This window comes from Hirundo rustica, chromosome 2 (assembly GCF_015227805.2).
Source record: "Hirundo rustica isolate bHirRus1 chromosome 2, bHirRus1.pri.v3, whole genome shotgun sequence".
NCBI lineage: Eukaryota > Metazoa > Chordata > Aves > Passeriformes > Hirundinidae > Hirundo > Hirundo rustica.
This window is the reverse complement of record NC_053451.1, coordinates 28,464,103-28,481,622: the sequence shown is the minus strand read 5'-3', so window position 1 is coordinate 28,481,622 and position 17,520 is coordinate 28,464,103. Positions and strand designations below refer to the sequence as shown.

Sequence of the window (17,520 nt, the reverse complement as noted above, 5' to 3'; positions counted from 1 at the left end):
GAACTGGCTAGCTTGCAGATTTCCTGGAACAGCTGTCAGTGCAACATAAACACTTTCTAAAATGGTGCTGGAGAAATTGCCCTTTTAGAGTGATTGGAAATATCCTAGTTGATGAGTGAAGTCAAGTCTGAGTTTCAGGAGGCTGGAGCCATAGAGCGTGACAAGAGGGAAGAATTTTGCAGCCTTGTTAAGCCCATTTATTAATAATAATTGGTCATGCACACAAAGGACCAATTTATCTTTCCCAGTTTGATTACCCCATCTGTGGGCATCATTCCTGAGAGTAGCTGGGCAAATGTGCTGACGAGGATGTTCAGCAAAGCATTCCCCTTCCCAACGAGGGGACGTGCTCCCCAAGCTCCCATCCCTCAGGCTCTGCCACGTCCATTGCACGATGCGCATGGAAACCATCCCAGCCACAGCAGTCACCTTCCACCAGTGGGACCACCATCCTCTCCTGCTTCTGAATGAACTCACCCCACAGCTCAGCAACCCCCAGCCTTCCTTTGAGCACTCCTAAGGAATTACTTACCAAACCACCACTCAGAGATGTGTGGTGGACGCTCTCCGACCATCATGTATATTCAATTCAAATGTTGCCCAAATCGGTCCAGAGGTCTCAAGTTGGCAGTGGGAGACATTTCCAAGAGACAGCTTGCTCATACAGACTGAACATAAGCCCATCTCCTCCCAGACCTGCCCGGTTTGAAAATTTCTGAGTTGTTCTGCTTTTTATAATCAACCACAGCTCTGCTTTCTCCCTGCCAATGTGAAGACATTGAAAGCCTGAGTGGCAACATCTGCTCTAAAGATCTGGCAGTAGGCAAGGGAGGCTGCAGCACAGAAAGAGTTAAAGACTAACAGAAGGAAATTAAAAGTCCTACCTTTCTTTTTCCAAAGACAACTGAAGGAAGTTTCTCCAACTCTGCTTCCTATTAGCTACAACATCAGAAGAAATATAGCTGTTTTTATCCAATAAAATGAATTTCATTTATAAAAATAGTCAAATAGCTTGATTAATTTATGCTAATTTATGTTTATTTTTATGAATACATAAAAGAAAGTAGGAGTGTTAGTTTTAAAAAAGCACATTTGTGCCCAAGGCTTAAGGACAGGCAAAGCTGTGACAAACACTGAGCTCCTACATCTTGGTGTGAAAAGAAACATTCAGCAAGGTGTCCGCTTCGGTCTGTTTTTGCAGGGGTGAAATTTAATTTCAGTGGGCTGGGTTGCTGCCGTCGTAGAAACAACTCATTCAAAACTGAAACCCCATCTGGGAGTAGAAAAGAAATTGGTTTTTACACACTGACAACAAGCAAGAAAAAGAAGTGTGAGACCCTGAGATTTCCTCATTCTGAAAGCCTGAAGGATGCAGTCATTGGAAGAACCCATTTACTCACCACAGAAAGACTGAGGCGGGAAGAAGCCTCTCTGGAGCTTTGTAGTCCAAGCCCCTGCTCACGTTAGGGAAAAAAACTGTGGTTGGGTCAGGTTGTTCTCGCATGAAACAAACCTGCCTAAAAAGACTACAGCAGTTTGTTCAAGCAGGCTTTTATGTATCCACTCCATTTTAGTTTGCATTAATAATTCAAGAAACCATTTTTAAATGCTGTTTTTGCAATCAATTAAATATTCCATTTTCTAAATGTCAAGTAAAAAAATGCTTCATTCACAATTTCCTAACAAAATAAAATGTAAATTAAGTATTTGAATTAATGCACGTTTTAACTGTGCAGTGCTTGTATAAATGTGAATAGATTAACATATCTACCAGGTTAAAAAGAGTGACAATTTTAATGTGAAGTTTATATTTATCAGCATGTTCGCATAGCTCTCGGCCAATGACAGTGAACCCACTGAAATAAAGTACAAATGCAGAATGGAGATGATTTAACCTATGAATAGAGTCAGCAATTCGGAGAATTTTGGTTTGAATCTGAACACTCCCCGGTGCTTCTGTCTGTGGAGATGGGCGTCTGTGCCCTGCTCTGCATGGGCTGGTACCCACAGCCTTTCCCACGGGGTGAAGGTGTCCAGCACTGCGATCTTGGAATAGTGTTTGGGAGAGTTAGTGCTGAACTGGAAGGGCATCTTTGCTTGTCTGCTGTGTGATGGCTCTGAGGCCTCCTGGCAGGGCTGTCCCCTCTGCTGAGAGGCTCCTCTGGACTGCCCAACTCCTCGTGTGAACAGAGCGAGTGTCCCCCTTCTCTACCCGCTCCTTCAGGCGTGTGTCTCACTAAGTGGAGCTATCACACCTTCCTTTGGTGCACTGTGGGGAATGCACAGCCTGGCGACTCTCAGGGGCTCCATTGACCCCTTCCTGAGACCACCCCAACATCTCCACAAGCAGAACTGCTGATGGTCTCCTCCCTCGGCAGCCTGCTGTTTAATTTCTAGTGACACTCATTACAGGTGGGTTTGGAAGCACTTTTCTACCGTCTCTGCTTACATTTCAAATTATTTAAGACACATGCTTTCTGGGGATGCTGGTTGACAAGCCACTGGAATTCACGCCTAATCTTTGTGGCCTCCATCTTGATGGGGTTTTGAGCTGACCAGACATCCTCCCCCTGCCCCAAGCCCCCCAGGTTAACTCACTGTGCTGACACAGGGTCTGTGAGCCACGGCCTTTGAGTTTCCAAGAGGTTTTCAGTCATTGCTGCTGCTGGCAGTGTTTGTGGTGGAACACGCAGCACGGAAAATGCTGAGAAATAGCTGAAGTATTTGAGACAACAGCAGAGGAGAGGAGCTCATCTGCTGAAGGGTGGTCCCTCACAAACCAGACAGGCTCCTACAAAGCTCAGGGTTGACATGCAATTAGATAGCAACATGGAAAACGCCACTCCAGTGAGTTCTTGTCCCACTGTTACACCTCCCTGCTGCTGGCTCAGGCACTCTGTAGTCCTGGGGGTCACAGCTGTGCCCCTCAGCCTGGCAGGTCCCAGCTGGCACAGAACACTGGCCGCAGGGAACTCTGTTTTGCAGCAGCCCTGAAAACAAGGGTGCAAATCTGCTTCACTGCAAAAACTACAGGGCTTGTAATGCTTGTAATGCATCATCGAGGGTACAGCCCTAAAGGTGCCAAGTGAACCCTCAGAAATCAGAAAATACTGGAATTAACCTCACCCCCGTGCTCCACATTGCTGACAGCTATAATTGCTTGATGCAGCAGTAGGGAGTCGACTTCCCCCAGCCTGCAGCATTGATGCATTGTGTACAAGTTACTGTTCCTCCCCTCCTCCTCCCTCCCCCAGAGATGACTTTCGTTTTGCAGAGACTTGAAATGCAGGTGCCCCACAGCCAGCTGGCACACACCTCATCAAACAGCACAGCAGTGCCTCCCGCTCTCGCAGCCTCACAGCCCTGCTGGGTGCATGCCAGAGACTCACTGGCTTCTACAGAGTCCACTTGTGGACTGTGAGTGTTCTGAAGGATTCTGACAACCTGAACCAAGTCCAGCGGGTGCCACGCTGCGTGAGAAGTGCCGAGTAGCCAGCGTGTCCTCACACCCGTAACCACCTTCCCAAATAAACAGCAGCTCCCCACAGGCATTGCTACCAGAGCACCAACCAAGGGAGACTCCTTTGACAGGTCCCCCTTCTTTTGCATTCTTTCTTGTTTCCCGTTCTCATTTGCCATAAATCTCTTGCTGACTCATGAAGACACAGGTGGTGTTACCAGCACCTGCCAGATATCAATAACATTGCGTGGCATGGCTCAGAGAAGCTGTGGGTGCCCCATCCCTGGCAGTGCTCAAGACCACATTGGATGGGGCCCTGAGTAACCTGGTCGAGTAGAAGGTGTCCCTGCCCGTGGAAGGGGAGTTGGAATTGGGTGATCTCTAAGGTCCCTTCCAACCCAAACCATTCTGTGATTCTGTGATTCTCTTGGCTCTCTGATTCTCTGACATGCCACATCAGTGTGCTTTCCCTAGTCCCATAGCACCACTAGCCAGTGAGGTCAGCACTGAACTTCCCTGGGAAGCTGCTCAGTCAGGGTGCCAGAGCTCAGCCTTGGCTCTTTTGTTGCAGAGAAGTGGAGGTGATTGACAGAGCTAGGGAGCTGAAGGCCCTGCAATAGTCTAAAATCCGCTATAAGATAAGCAATATGTCTCAAGCTAAGTAATGGAAGACTAGAACTGCCAAAAATATGCAAGCTCCAGCAGTGTTGCCTATTTTAATATGAGTAGCAAGAGCTAGCTGGAAAAACTCTCCCGATCATTGTTTTTCTGAAGAGCTGCAAAAGCACATTCAAAAATTCAGTGCTGTTTTTTTTAAATGGTCAGGCTTCAAGCTTCTGAGACACGCTACTTTCCAACAAGACATCTTAGAACAAACTACAGCTCGTCTCCTGCCAGGCGCCTTTTTAACAGGCTGCGTGGCTGCAGCCATTCGAGCTCTCACCTTGAGAGCCTGGATGGCCACAGGGCAGTGGCAGGCGATGTGTCAGCCTTGCCTCCGCAGCCGGCGCATCCGCAGCGCTCTCTGCAGCTGTTCCACACGGCAGAGCCACCGGAATCCCCCGCGATCTGCGGCAGAAGCAGATTCCTGCTGCGCGGCCGGAAGCTTTGCCCGCTTTGCCCGCAGCCGCTCCTTGGTTCCGCCGGGACGCCGCTCCGGGGAGCCAGGGGTGACGGGCGGCTGCTGCTGTGCCAGCCCCGACTCCTGCTTAGCCTGCACTTCCCGGAGCCGCCGTGCCAAGCGTTCTTCCGCCCGTGCTGGTTGCGGTCGTGTCCTTCTCTCCCTCTCTCCCCGCTGGAAGGTGCGGGCGGCACCGTGCTGGCCGCCACCCGCGGCGCGCACCCGAGGGTCGCTGTGTCCCTGCCCGGCACTTCAGCCGTCTCAGCATAAGGAATGGGTGTGGGTCTCCCTCCAAGCCAGTCCTTAGGGCTCTGGGCACTCTGCTCTGGTGGTCCCTAAACCCTTCCTGCCTTTTCCTGGGGAGGCTGTACTGTGCGGAGAGGTGCTCGGGGCACCCGTGCCAGAGGCAGGGGAAGAGCCGCTGGTGCTCCCTTGACTCCCCGGGAGTTCAGGAAGAGGTTTGTCTGCCTGGGAGAGATCAAACCAGCTTCCCACCGTGTCCTGAGCCGAGCTGGTGCTGGGACACTCCTGGGAAGGCGTGGGGTGCTTCTGAAACCCCTGCAGATGGAACCGATGTTGCCTCCTTTCCCCCACGCGGAACAACCTGGGCTTTAAGACACGCCACAGGCACCACTTTTTGAGGTACCCTCAGCCCCAGGTTAGCCTAGCCAGGCCTCCAAAGCTGCTATGGGTCGTCCCTCCCACCGGAGGGTGAAGCTCCCAGCTTGGCTCCCGCTCCTCCTTGTCCCCATGGGCCTGGCGCGTCCCCTCAGCCCCGGCGGCCCCGGGTTCTGCCGGCGGTGCCACGGCCAGGGAATGGTTCCACGGTTGCCAAGGGCACAGCCCGAGCGCTCCGACTGCCCGCATCTGCCCTGCTCGGTGTGCGAGTGACTCCCGCCCGGCCGCCCAGCAGCTCCAGGATGCTGAAGCCTGCGGCAGGCACATCGCGGCTCCTCTGGCTGCTGAGTAAGTGACCGCCACCTCAGAGCCCGGGGCTGGAGCCGCTGCTCGGCTGCGCCACGCCGCCGTCCCTCAGGGCGCCGCCCCGCTGGGCCCTCGGGCCCGGTCAGCCGCCAGCCCTGCGGGCCCCGGGGGCAGCTGGAGGCTCTTGCAGGGCACTTAGGGAGGGAGGGCACCAGGAGAGGGGGCCCAGGTGGAGGCAGAAAAGGGAGGGAGGAGATGGAGGGATGTCCCCCCGTACAAGGATGTGCCCATAGCAGGGGGCAGGGGAGCCACCGCCATTGTGGGTGCCTCTGGAGGCTGAAGCTTTTGAGGGGGAAAATAAAAGAAGAAAAAAAAAACAAAATACAAACATAAAAGAACTCAACTTCCCCCCACAAAAGCACACACATGCATAAAAAGGAAACGATAAAACCAAAATCAAAACACTTCCCCCCAGTCCAGACCGAGCTCACAATAAAATCTGACTTTTCAAGTTTTTGGGGTTTTTTCTTCTTTGTATTCTTCCCCCCTCCTTCCCTTTTCCCTGGTTGCCCCAGCACCCAGCAGGCAGGGGTGATGGAGGGAGACTTCAAGCCAGCATTTGAAGTGCTTGTCCCAGCACTCTGCTCTGTGCCAGCAGACAGGAGCAGGCCAACCTGCCAACCGCTCCTTCATTTCCACCCACCCATCCCATCCCATCCCATCCCATCCCATCCCATCCCATCCCATCCCATCCCATCCCATCCCATGCCCGCTGTTTGTGCCGTAGGTGTGCTGACCTTGCCGGCTGTGGCTCGGCCGGTGCCGCCCGTGGCGGGCAGCCCGCTGTCGGACAGGGAGTACCAGCAGTTCTTTGCGAGGCTGCGCCCGCCCTGGCAGGCGAACATGTTCTGCCTGCTGCGCCAGGCGTACGGCTGCCTCAGCCCCACCATCCTGCGCCTGGACCGGGACGAGAACCACGGAGAAATCCCCAAAGGTAAGGGCATCACTTGCCCCCAGGCCCAGAGGAGCGCCTGGACCCAGCTGGAGCAGCGTGGCTGTTTCTCTGCCCCAAAATGCCACAAGATTGCGGGAATGGGATGGGTTGGTTTGGGCTCTATAGCCCAAAGAGCGGCTTGGAGCACACACTGGCACAACCAGAGCACACCGGCTTTTGTGGCCTCTCTGAGCACCCCTTTCAGTGCTGCACCACTTTCCTGGAGAAAAAACAACCGCCTTTTACCAAAGGCCAGCTCTATCATCCTAAGCAGGAATTTGCATGGCTTTTCCCCCGCTCCGTGTGCTGTCTGCCACCACCAAAAAGGGTTTGTCCTCTTGTAGGTTTCCTTCAAACTCTTGTGGGCTGCTGTGACTCCTCTTCAACCAGCTGAGCCTCTGTCCCAGCCTCTCTTTACAGGTGGCTAAAAGCCACAGCCACTTCAGTGGCCCTTCCTTTCTCCACACCTCTGTTGGTGGGGTGGCAGGAGGAAAAACTGGCCAGAGTTTTCTCAAGCTCGGCGCAGCTCCTCATCTCTTACCAGCTCCTTCCAGCTTCACCTGAGGGTTAATGCAGAATCTTGGCTCATGGGCTCTCGTAGGTCTTTAAGAAAACTTGAGATGATAAGCTGCCTTTTTAAGTGTTTAACATTTCAGGAGCCAAGAAACATCCCAGTTCAGAAAGCACCATAGCAACAGCACCCTTCAGATCTCTGCAGTCATATTTTCCCTGCACCCCTGCATCAGAGAATTTAAGTGGTATAATTATATCTGTGCAGCTGAAAAACTTGGGACTACTTCTGTTGTATTTTTCTTCAGAGGAAAAAAAAAAAAAAAAAAGGAGCAATTTTCTCATAAAAAAATATGTCTTTATATTTAGATATGAACGTCAATGAGCTGAATGATCAGCCAACTGTGCTTATTTGGACTGCAGCTTGAGGGCAACTATTTCTTGCTGGTTTCTGCAGCTGTGTTGGGGGAACGAGTCCCACCCCACATCACCAGACCCAGGGATGGGTCCTGCGCCCCTCACTCCCTTTTGGGCACCTGCAGTCCACCATGCCATGGTGCTTCGTGCACCCAGGGTCTGTCCCTGGTTTCTCTCCTCTTGGTGCCCAATTCCCCAGCACTGCTCTTTGTCATGTCCAGCCACGCTCCCACTGCTGCTGCCTTCAGAGACTCAGTTCTCAAGAACGGAAGCATGGGACAGAAGATGGGATAGTTTTGCAGGTTGCCCTCTTTACCTTCTTTTCTCCCAACCCTCAACCTAACACACCTATCCAGCTGAATTTACTCCCTTTTGTGTTACCTTTTTTCCAGTTTGGGGGCTATTTTTGGCACATTTCAGCCAGGGTGAAAGGTGGAACAGACATAGCAGAGTGTGTGCCCTCTCATGTTCAGCCTCTGCTGTTCTCACAGAGCTATGGCAGTGCTGTCTACACCCAGACACCCATGAGCATTATTTGTGCCCATTCAGGTGTGGTGCTAAGGAGGGCAGTCACCTTGTGCTCTAAACAAAGGACAGTGTGAGTATCTGGAGTGCTCCCTACAATACCTTGTGCTTTAAACAAGGGATGGGGCGGGTTCTGGAGTTTTCACTGCAAGCTGGGTATTTTTCTGGGCTGGCATCCTGGTGGACACCTGAAATTCTAGTTTTGATGGCGCAGCTCTTTGCTCAGCACAAGGAGTGAGTACAGGGTAGAGGATGGTGCATGAGAAGTATCAGGAGAGCAGTGCAATTTCACTGCTAATGCTCTCCCTCTCAGACAGCATTTCCCCTGTTCTCACAGGGCTAGCTGTGCCAGCCAGAGGAGAGGGAGCACAAGATCACTCAATTCTTCAGGGTTTTCTGCTCTCCTGCACGCCCTGGGCTTTCCTGCAATTGCTGCAAGAGCTGCAGCTCTGGAGTCAGCATGTTGGCAGTGTTGGTTGAGACTGCAGTGTATGTGTGCACAGGCACGGGCTTTGCCAGCAGCATCCTGGCCCTATGGACCCTCCTCCATGCCCTGCAAGGCTGGAATCAATGTCATATTTTATTGCCCTGAAGAATTTTACTCCTCTGGAGCCATCTGCCTGGAGGAGCTGTGGCAGTCCCATCCCTGACCCAACGAGAGCAGGCTGGATGGGTCTTTGAACAGCCTGGTCCAGTGGAAGGAGTCCCTGCCCATGGCAGGGGACTTGGAAATAGATGATCTGTAAGAACCCTTCCAAACCAAACCATTCTCTGATCCTTTAGTGCTCCCAGACCTGGTCTGGTTGTCTTTTCAATCTATTACATCACGACTTGCCTTTTTTCTCTTTTTTAAACCCAGCAAGGACTAATAACAGAAGCATCAGATCCTGGAAACAGGAAGTTTGTGCCTCTGTCATAGGGAAGATAACTGTGTGAAAAAGAGCAGGAGGACAAAGTGAAACACTCAGGGGGCTGGAGGGAAAAGGGATGTGGTGCCTGGAATCGGGATCTCTAGCAGCCCAAGGTTGTGATCTCCACCTGGGGGCACACGGCTTGGACTTTCCCTGCATCCACGAGCTGCCACCCAAGGAGGTCCCCATCTCTTGGTGCACCCACGCCTGCCTCCAGCCCACATCTCTGTCTCTAGGGCCGGTCTGCTCTGAATTTCCAGAGGTGGTGCAGTTCCAGACCTTCTGCCAGTTCACCCAGTATCGCTGCCTCAAGCAGCAGTTCTTTGTCAAGGTAACGAGTGGGACGGGTGGGGGGAGAATCTCTTGGGAAATGGAAGGGTGAGGAGGACGGGAAGCTGGCACAGTGAGAGTCGTGTTTCTCCCTCTCTCCTCCACGCAGCGAGTCCCATGTTTGAGCTGGTCTCCAACAAGCCCTTTCCCAATGGAGCCATCCAGCGCCACAAACTCGTCGGCAGCGGGAAGAGGCTCTCCTGTCACACAAGGTATGGCTGCCCCCAGCTGTGCTGGGCACCCTGCTCACCTGCTGCTCTCCTGTAGCTGCTCTCCACCCCTGCAGCTTTCTGTCGGGCCGCTCCATCCCCGTGTCTCACCACTCAGAAGCAGGCTTTTCTGTCACCTGCTGATGCCCTGCTGTAGGACAGTGTGAAGGACCTCCTCAAGTTCTCTCATGCTCTGCTAGGTCAGACTCCATCGCCGATGAAACGCCCCACAGCCACACCAAATGTGCCCACACCCTGGCAGAAGGGCAGGACCACGCGCCCACCAGCTCTCTGGGCTGCCACCTCAACTTCCAGGGTGGAATCCCCTGATGACCAAAGCCTGAGGAAAAGCATCTGGCATCTGATCCATTCGGCCCTCTCCTTGGACGCATCCTTGGGTGCCAAGCACTCCTCTTGGAACTTTACCAGCTCGGGCCCAGGACACACATCAGAGCAGGAAGTTCTCCCCCGAGGCAGGTGAGGGGAAGTCTGCTCTTTCTGGGTACCACACGCCACCCGTGCAGGGCTGTCCTCGTGCACACAGCCCCAGGGCATCCATGTCCCCGCTCGGAGCAGATGGTGAGCGTGGGCAAGTGCTCTGGAGCAAGCTGTCCCATCCAGAGCAGGAATGTACCTGGGGATCCCCCAGGCAGCCCTCGCTCCAGCACAAAGGGAGCAGGGAAAGGGTGATCCAGCACTGTTAGTGCCTGAAAACTTGCACTGTACTTGCATCCTGAGCAAAGTGTATTTAGTCTGGGCCTGAACTGCAGGCAGGGCTTTGTGCCATGCCTGTGTTTCCCCACACTGTGGCCATCCGCACTATGCGATCACCTCTGCACTCATCCTCCTCCAAACACACGTCCCACGAGTCGAGGTGATGAGAAGAAATAGTGTCCGTGCAAACACAGGTCCTTGGGATGTGTCTCGCTGTGCTCCTTGCCTCTCGGTGTGCAAGGCAAAGCCGTTGTTCCTTAAAGCAGCCTGACCTGAGGAACATTCCCAGGAATGCTCTGTCCTCACCCAAGGGGAGCAACAGCAGCCCTGGGCTAGGAAAGAGCCAGGGGCACAAAGCTCTGCCGGGCCACTGCTTCTCCTCAAGCACATGCACCTCTGCACTCTGGATGTGTGCACAGCTCTTCCCAGGGTGTTTCTGGTTCCCCATTCTGGTTTTGGAGGCAGCATCGTGGCAGTTCAGCACGGGGCCCTGCACCAGGCCAGCTTGGTGCAACCCTTCCACGCACCCTCCTCAGTTCCTCTGGCCTAGGGACATGTTTGGAGCTTATGGAGCACATTGAGCTCTTCTCAGCTGGTCTGCCAGGATCTCTTTGCCTCTGTCCTCAGGTAGCTGGGGCTGGTGACAGAGAAAAGACCTGCAAAAGGATATTATGCTTTCACTCAGATTTACTGTTTGATCCTTTAGCACCTTGTGGCTGAGGACCGTTTGCTTTGACTGACATGCAAATATCATTTTGCTTACCAAGATAGAGGGAAAAAAAAAAAAAAGGTGTCTAGATGTGGTTTTTATGGAGAAGTCATTTTGGTTTCGCTCTCTTGCTGGCCAGTGATGTTCCTGTAAGCGCACAGATTTTGTGCCTGATTGCACATCTGTGGTTTCTCTCGAACACGCTGCATGCCCCTGCCACCGTGCAGCCAGAGATTCCACTTCTGCACGTAAAGATGAATTGCATCACATTGTTAAAGCCGTAACTGTCTTCTTGCAAGCCTCTAACATGTGTCATCCTCCTTCCTAATATTGTAGGAGGCTTTCACTGCCTGGAAAAAGTTTTCCTGGCATATGTGCTCTCAGGCAAAATGGTGTTTCATTGAGGACTTCGTTGTCCCTGCCTCTGAAACTGAGCCTTGCTGTGACTGGTTCTATTGGGATTACTGGGGGGCTGCTGTGATTGCAGATGACACTCGCTATGCTGCTGCAGAGTTTCTCAAAGACACTAATGCTGACTGCGTGTCTGTAACTGGCAGCCGAGCCCCATCAATCATGCTAAGCAAAGCTTAAACCTCACCAAGGATAAAAAGGCAAGATAGACCGCGCCTGTCGGCTTTGCCGCTCGCCACATCCCGCCTCCTCTCGGAGGGACTTCAAAGCATGACCTAAAAAAGGGGCAAAACGCCTGAAGGCATTTCCATTCCAGCAAGAGGAGCAGTGCCGGGTGGGACTGGTCCTTGTGCACAGATGCCATTCAGCATCTGGGTTAACACGAGGTGGGCAGGGCTGTGATGGGCACGGATCCCAGAGCTGGGATTTCCCCTAGGGTCTTACGTCCAGCAGGACATCCATCCTTCTTATTCATCCATTGTGGCTTGTGGCAGCTGCTCTGGCAGCTATTGCAGCTTTCATAGTGCCTGATGAGGCCAGCTGCGATCTTTAGAGGGAGACAGGGCAAGGGTAGTAATAAAAGAAGGACCTGCAGCACTTTTCTGTGGTCTTTCTGGTAGCGGTGAATCATTGGGCAGGAGGGGAAAATTACAATTATTGGACCTCTTTTCTATTTTTAGTCCTTATTGTGCTCTCTGCCTTATTTCCCAGTATTTCCTCTCCTCTAAACCATGATTCAGTCTTGCAATAAGCTAAAGAGAGCTCTGTAGCCCTTACCTTATAAAGCCTGTGCAACTCTCATTTTCTGCAGCAACTTTCAGTGTCCCTTTAAAACACCCCCAGGTTCTAGCTCTGTGCGCACTACCCAGTGATGGGTTCCAGCATTTCCATGCATGGAGGGACATCTGCCTCCCTTCCCTGCTTTGCTGCACAAAGAATTGCATTTGCCCTTTTTCCCAGAGCTTCCCTCTGTTGTGTCATTTTTCAGCTACAACCCCTACACCTCTTTCAGCATCACTGCTGTCCCAGATCCAGGTCTTATTCTGTTGGTATTCGCACATGGATGCTCACCTGTGGTTCATGTGAGCCCAGCTTTCCCAACAAGGCTGCTCTGAGCCCTCTCAGAATCCCAGAACTGTTAGGGTTGGAGATCATCCTGTCCCATCCCCTGCCAAGGAAGGGTCACATACAGCAGGTGACACAGGAACCTGTCCAGGTGGGTTTTGATTGTCTTGAGAGGAAGACTCCATGACCTCTCCGGGCAGCCTGTTTCAGTGCTCTGCCACCCTCAATGTAAGGAATTTCTTCCTGATGCTGAGGTGGAACTTTTTGTGGGTTTTTTTATGTCCACTGCTTCTCATCCTGTGGCCAGGCACCACTGAAAAGCGTCTGGCACCATCCTCTTGGCAGCCACCCTTGAGGTATTTATGTGCAGTGAGAGATAGATACACTCCTGGTGACTTCCACTCCTCCTCCTGCTTTACCCCTCCCAGCAGTCCTTGTGGTGCCTATGTACTTCAACCCCAGAGGTTTTCATTTTAAGGCCAGACCCTTCATTAAAAATACCATCCCCAGAAAAAAAAACCCTCTTCTTGAATTATCATAACCCATAACCAGCCCTGGCATGCAGTCAAAGATCTTTTTTTCTCTCTCTCTGAAGCTGTTTAAAGTGGCTTTTTCATAACTGGTTTTCATTTCCTGCAGCAACCCCCCTAAATCAGAAGTTACCAAGTGCTGGAAAGCTGCTGTTCGCTCCTTATCTTCTTTTCTGCTCGCCTCAGGTGCTCAGTGCACCTCAGCCAGCCAGTATCAGGAAGGTTCAGCAGCTGAAAGCTAATGGCCCAAATCCTTGTCATTACATGGCAGGAGAGGCGGATGCTGCTCACCAGCACTCTTCAGAGATAGCACTGAACCAGGCTCTGTGTGTCCTTCCGCAGCCTGAGATGCTCAAGTATGATAAGCTGTTACCTGAAGTTTTCTCTTTTACCTTGGATCAATTACTGATCTCAGCCTACAGCTCCTTCTTAATCCTGGGGGGGTGTTTTCACATTCCCTTTGGATCTTTGCCTCACAGTAGCTGTTGGGCTTTTTCCAGGGCAGCGGTTAGGACAATAACATGCAGAGGTACTAAGCTGGGGAGGGATTTACATTAGGAAATCGCTTTGGATGGACCCATCCCTTTCCCTGAAGCATGGTGAAACCTCTGTGCATCCACAAACGGCTCAGCAGCGTGTCAGCAAGTGGAGAGAACCAGCAGAAGTGCTGTTATACTCACCCAGAGGTGGTAAATCAGCACATAAATATGCAGCTGTGAGGCCAGAAAACCTCACAGCAGAGATGGAGAGCAAAGATAGCAGAGGAAAAGGATGTGACAGAGAGAACAGCAGAATTTCTTGGTAAACTCAAACTCAGGCTGGTGGCACAACTCAGTTTTCTGTGAGGCTCATCCCTTTTAACATCCAGGTCTAGGAATTGCCCTGATCCTGCACCCTGACCTTCCAGCTCAGCGCAGGACATGAAGTCATGTCTGGTGAGCCCTGAAGAAAACAGTTCTGTGTGGTTGAACCACACACTCCCCTCCTAGCAGAAGTCTGGGATATATTTTTTAGGCCTCTGAACCGTGGAGGGAGCACCCATCAGCTATTCCCATGCTCAACACCCTTGGTGTCAGGAAGATGCAGTTTGCTTATGGTTTGAACGGACCTTGCCCCAAATTCCAGTCACCAAAAGTCATTCCTCTTCCACCTGCTGACAAGGAGAGCTTTCCAGCTGAAGCCCTCCTTGGTGAAAAAGGGCTGAGTGACTGAGTGGGTACCCACTGGTGTCTTTGCTCAGCTGAGTGATGCTTTTTCAGCTTCTACCTCCAGGTGAAAGTTTTCCAGGCCTTAGAAAATCTCATCTTCATGACCTTCCTTCAGGTTCTCCACCTCTTTTTGTTGTTGTTGTTGTTGTTGTTGTTGTTTTGGTTTTTTGGGTTTTTTGTTTTGTTTTGTTTTTTTTGTTGTTGTTGTTTTTGTTTTGTTTTTTTGTTTTAAATGCTAATCTGAAGTTCTCCAAGAAATTCCAGCTGTTCTCAGGAAAGCTTGTCCAGACACGTTAGCCCATGCATGGATTTTTAAGAGCATTTTAACATAAGCAGTTGCTGCTCTTCTTTACTCTCTGTCAGATGAAAGTCTGTTTATTTATCACTGGCTTTGTCTCCAGATACAAGAGGCAAATATCTAATGAGTGTGTTTACCTCTTCTGCATCATTGACGATGATTGAAACCAACCATCCCTGTCTGCTAACAGTTCTGTACCATGTTTACAAATTCCATTGTTCCTAAGAGATGCCAAATAGTCTCATTGCTCTGATCCCATTGTCCTTAAATTTTCTACTTTTAGCTACCCATGTCACTTTAGGTGAACAGTTAATTCATGGTCAACAAGTTTTTCCTCGTTTCTGTCAAACACTTGGGAGGGACACTTAATATGTGACCCAACCGGGGCTGCCTGATGTTCAACACTCGGCAGACATCTAATGAACACCTCCTCACTGTGCCCTCAGATGGACGAAATTAGGCAGCAGCTGCTGCAGGGGCCCTGGGAAAGCTCTTCAAGCTGTGCTCTTCATCCAGTCCCTCTCACATGCCCCCAAATGGCAGACCCTGCAGAGAGCCCCCTTCCTCTCTGCAGTTTAGCCAAGAGTGCAAGGTTTCTTTGGGAAGGGATCTTTTGCTTTGTTTTGGGGTTGTTTTCGGTTTCTAACTAAAGATGCACCTCTTCAGTTTGTGACAAGGACTGAGATGACTCCCTCCTCCCCTTCCTCTGTCAGCCTTCTAGCCCTGAAGAACAGTGAGGCAGTGCTGGTCCTGTGCTACGCAGTGCTGGAGGGAAATTGCCTCTCGTCGATGCTCACCATGGCCTGGAAGGAGATGGAGAAGAGAGTCTTTGGGTTTGGAGACTCGGTAAAGACACCACTGTCCACCTCTGGCCCCCACCGTGTGCAGGCCACCTCCTGAGAGAAGCTGACCTGGGTGACCAGGGAGGCAGGCTCCAAGCCAGGAATACGGGAACTCCTCAGCCTCCTCTTTTGGGAGGTTCTCAGTCTCCTGTTCCCCCCTGACTCCCCGCTGGATCCACCCCAGGTGTGTGACAACCTTGGGCGGCACCACATGGACCTGTGCCCCGACTGTGCTTTCTGCTCGCTGAAGAGGGAGCAGTGCCAGAACATCCGGACCCTGAACCGCGTTCACTGCGACCTGGGCGGCTTCTCCACCTACATCAACCCTCAGATCTCAGCCCAGTACGAGGATGAAGAGGGCGAGGTACCGAGCGAGCCGTATGTCCTGCTGCTCTCTCAGGAGGAGCCTGGACTGGGAGCTGGGGAAGGGGAGGAAGAAGCATGGCTCACTTTATCCCACCCCTTTGCAGTCCAGGTCCTCACAGACCCTGGAGGACTACGACGTGGGCATTTTGAGAGGGATGAGGTTGGAGTACTGGTGCAGCCGGATGGCCATCTATGGCTGTAAGGACCCTGCTGTATCATCCTGGCTGAAGGCAGACTATGATGCCTTCCAAGACGGGGATGGCTCAGGAAAGGTGGGTGACCATCAGTGGACGTTCCCATCCCTCCTTCTCCTCTTCTTTCTCTCATCTCCGTTCCCTTGTCACCAGATCTGTGACTCGAGCGGAGTTCAGCATCCCAACTACTGCATGTTCAAGAGCTACCAGTGCCTCCTGAAGAGCATCTACAACGAGAAGGTGAGAAGCAGCACAGCCTGCTCTTCCATGGCTGGCCCCCCCACAGCCAGCCCCGAGTCCCTGCTGGACTCACTGGCCCACTGCTTTTCCCTCTAGGAGGACAGAATTGAGTGTGTTTGGGGGAGGTGGGGGCACAAATAGCGGCCCCAGCAGAACTGGGGTGTCATCGGTGGGTGGGATCTGCACGGGCGATGTGAGGGGTGATATCCCTGTATATCCCTGAAGGGCAGGATCTCCCCCATCTGCTGGGAGCTTCCTAGGCAGAAACAAAACCCCAAATCACCAGAGCAGGACAGAGGACTGGGCTGTATCCTCGCAAACACACAGCTCAGCTGTCAGTTCAGCTGGTCCTCCCCTCTTCCCCCTGGTGCTGCCATCATCCCAGCCTCCAGATGCCATCCAGCGAGGAGGTCTCTTTCCCTGGGGAAGGACTCCTACGAACCCAGGCTGTCCTCGCAGGTGACTCGCGTGGAATGCAAGCGTAACAAGACCTACCGGGTGCTGAGTGCGAAGGCCGGAGACAAGGAGGTGCAGCTGTGGCAAGAGAAGTTCCTCAGCCTCTCCAAGCAGCAATCAAAAAATGATTAAAGTTTATAAAGACCTTCAAGGTAGTCAGGGCCTTTGACCGAATACCACCATGCCCTCTAAACCATATCACAAAGTGCCACGTCTGCTTGTTTTTTTCCAGGGGTGCTGATTCCACCACTTCCCTGGGGAACCTGTTCCAATGCCTGACCACCATTTCAGCAAAGAAATTTTTTTCCTAATATCTGCCTGAACCTCCCCTGGCACAGCTTGGAGCCATTTCCTCTTGTCCTGTTGCTAGTTGCCTGGGGGAAGAGACCAACTCCCACCTGGCTGCAGCCTCCTTTCAGGGAGTTGTAGAGAGTGATCAGGGCTCCCCTGAGCCTTCTCCAGGCTAAACCACCCCAGCTCCTTTAGCCACTCCAGACCCTTCACAGGCTTTGTTGCTCTTCTCTGGACTCATTCCAGCCCCTCAATGTCTTTCTTGCAGTGAAGGGCCCAGAACTGGACACAGCACTCGAGGTGTGGCCTCACCAGTGCAGAACACAAGAGGACAGTCACTGTCCTGGTCCTGCTGGCCACACTATTCCTGGTACAGGTCAGGTGCCGTTGGCCTTCTCAGCCACCTGGGCACAGCTGGCTCATGTTCAGCTGCTGTCACCAGCACACCCAGGTCCTTTTCCTCTGGGCAGCTTCCCAGCCACTCTGCCTGTGGTGCTGCCTGGGGTTGTTCTGACTGAAAAGCAGGACCTGGCACTCAGCCTCACTGAACCTCACTCAGCTGGCCTCAGCCCATGGATGCAGCCTGTCCAGATCCCTCTGCAGAGCCCTCCTGCCCTCCGGCAGACCAACGCTCCCACCCAGCCCGGTGTCTCCTGCAAACTGGGCGAGGGTGCCCTCGATCCCCTCGTCCAGGTCACCGATAAGGTTCTTAAACAGGACTGTCCCAGGTACTGAGCCCTGGGAACCCCACCGGTGACCAGGTGGATGTAACTGCGCCCACCACCCCTGTCCGGGC

General features: G+C 52.4%; 1 protein-coding gene across 1 annotated transcript; it reads left to right on the top strand.

The window, feature by feature from the left end:
* Window positions 1-6,269: 6,269 nt before the first annotated feature.
* On the top strand, window positions 6,270-16,565 carry ACRBP (acrosin binding protein). Its single transcript, XM_040054395.2, is given in 8 exon segments — window positions 6,270-6,498; window positions 9,098-9,192; window positions 9,459-9,600; window positions 14,988-15,181; window positions 15,362-15,559; window positions 15,663-15,815; window positions 15,891-15,977; window positions 16,437-16,565. Coding segments are annotated over 8 exon segments (1,227 nt in total).
* Window positions 16,566-17,520: the final 955 nt, after the last annotated feature.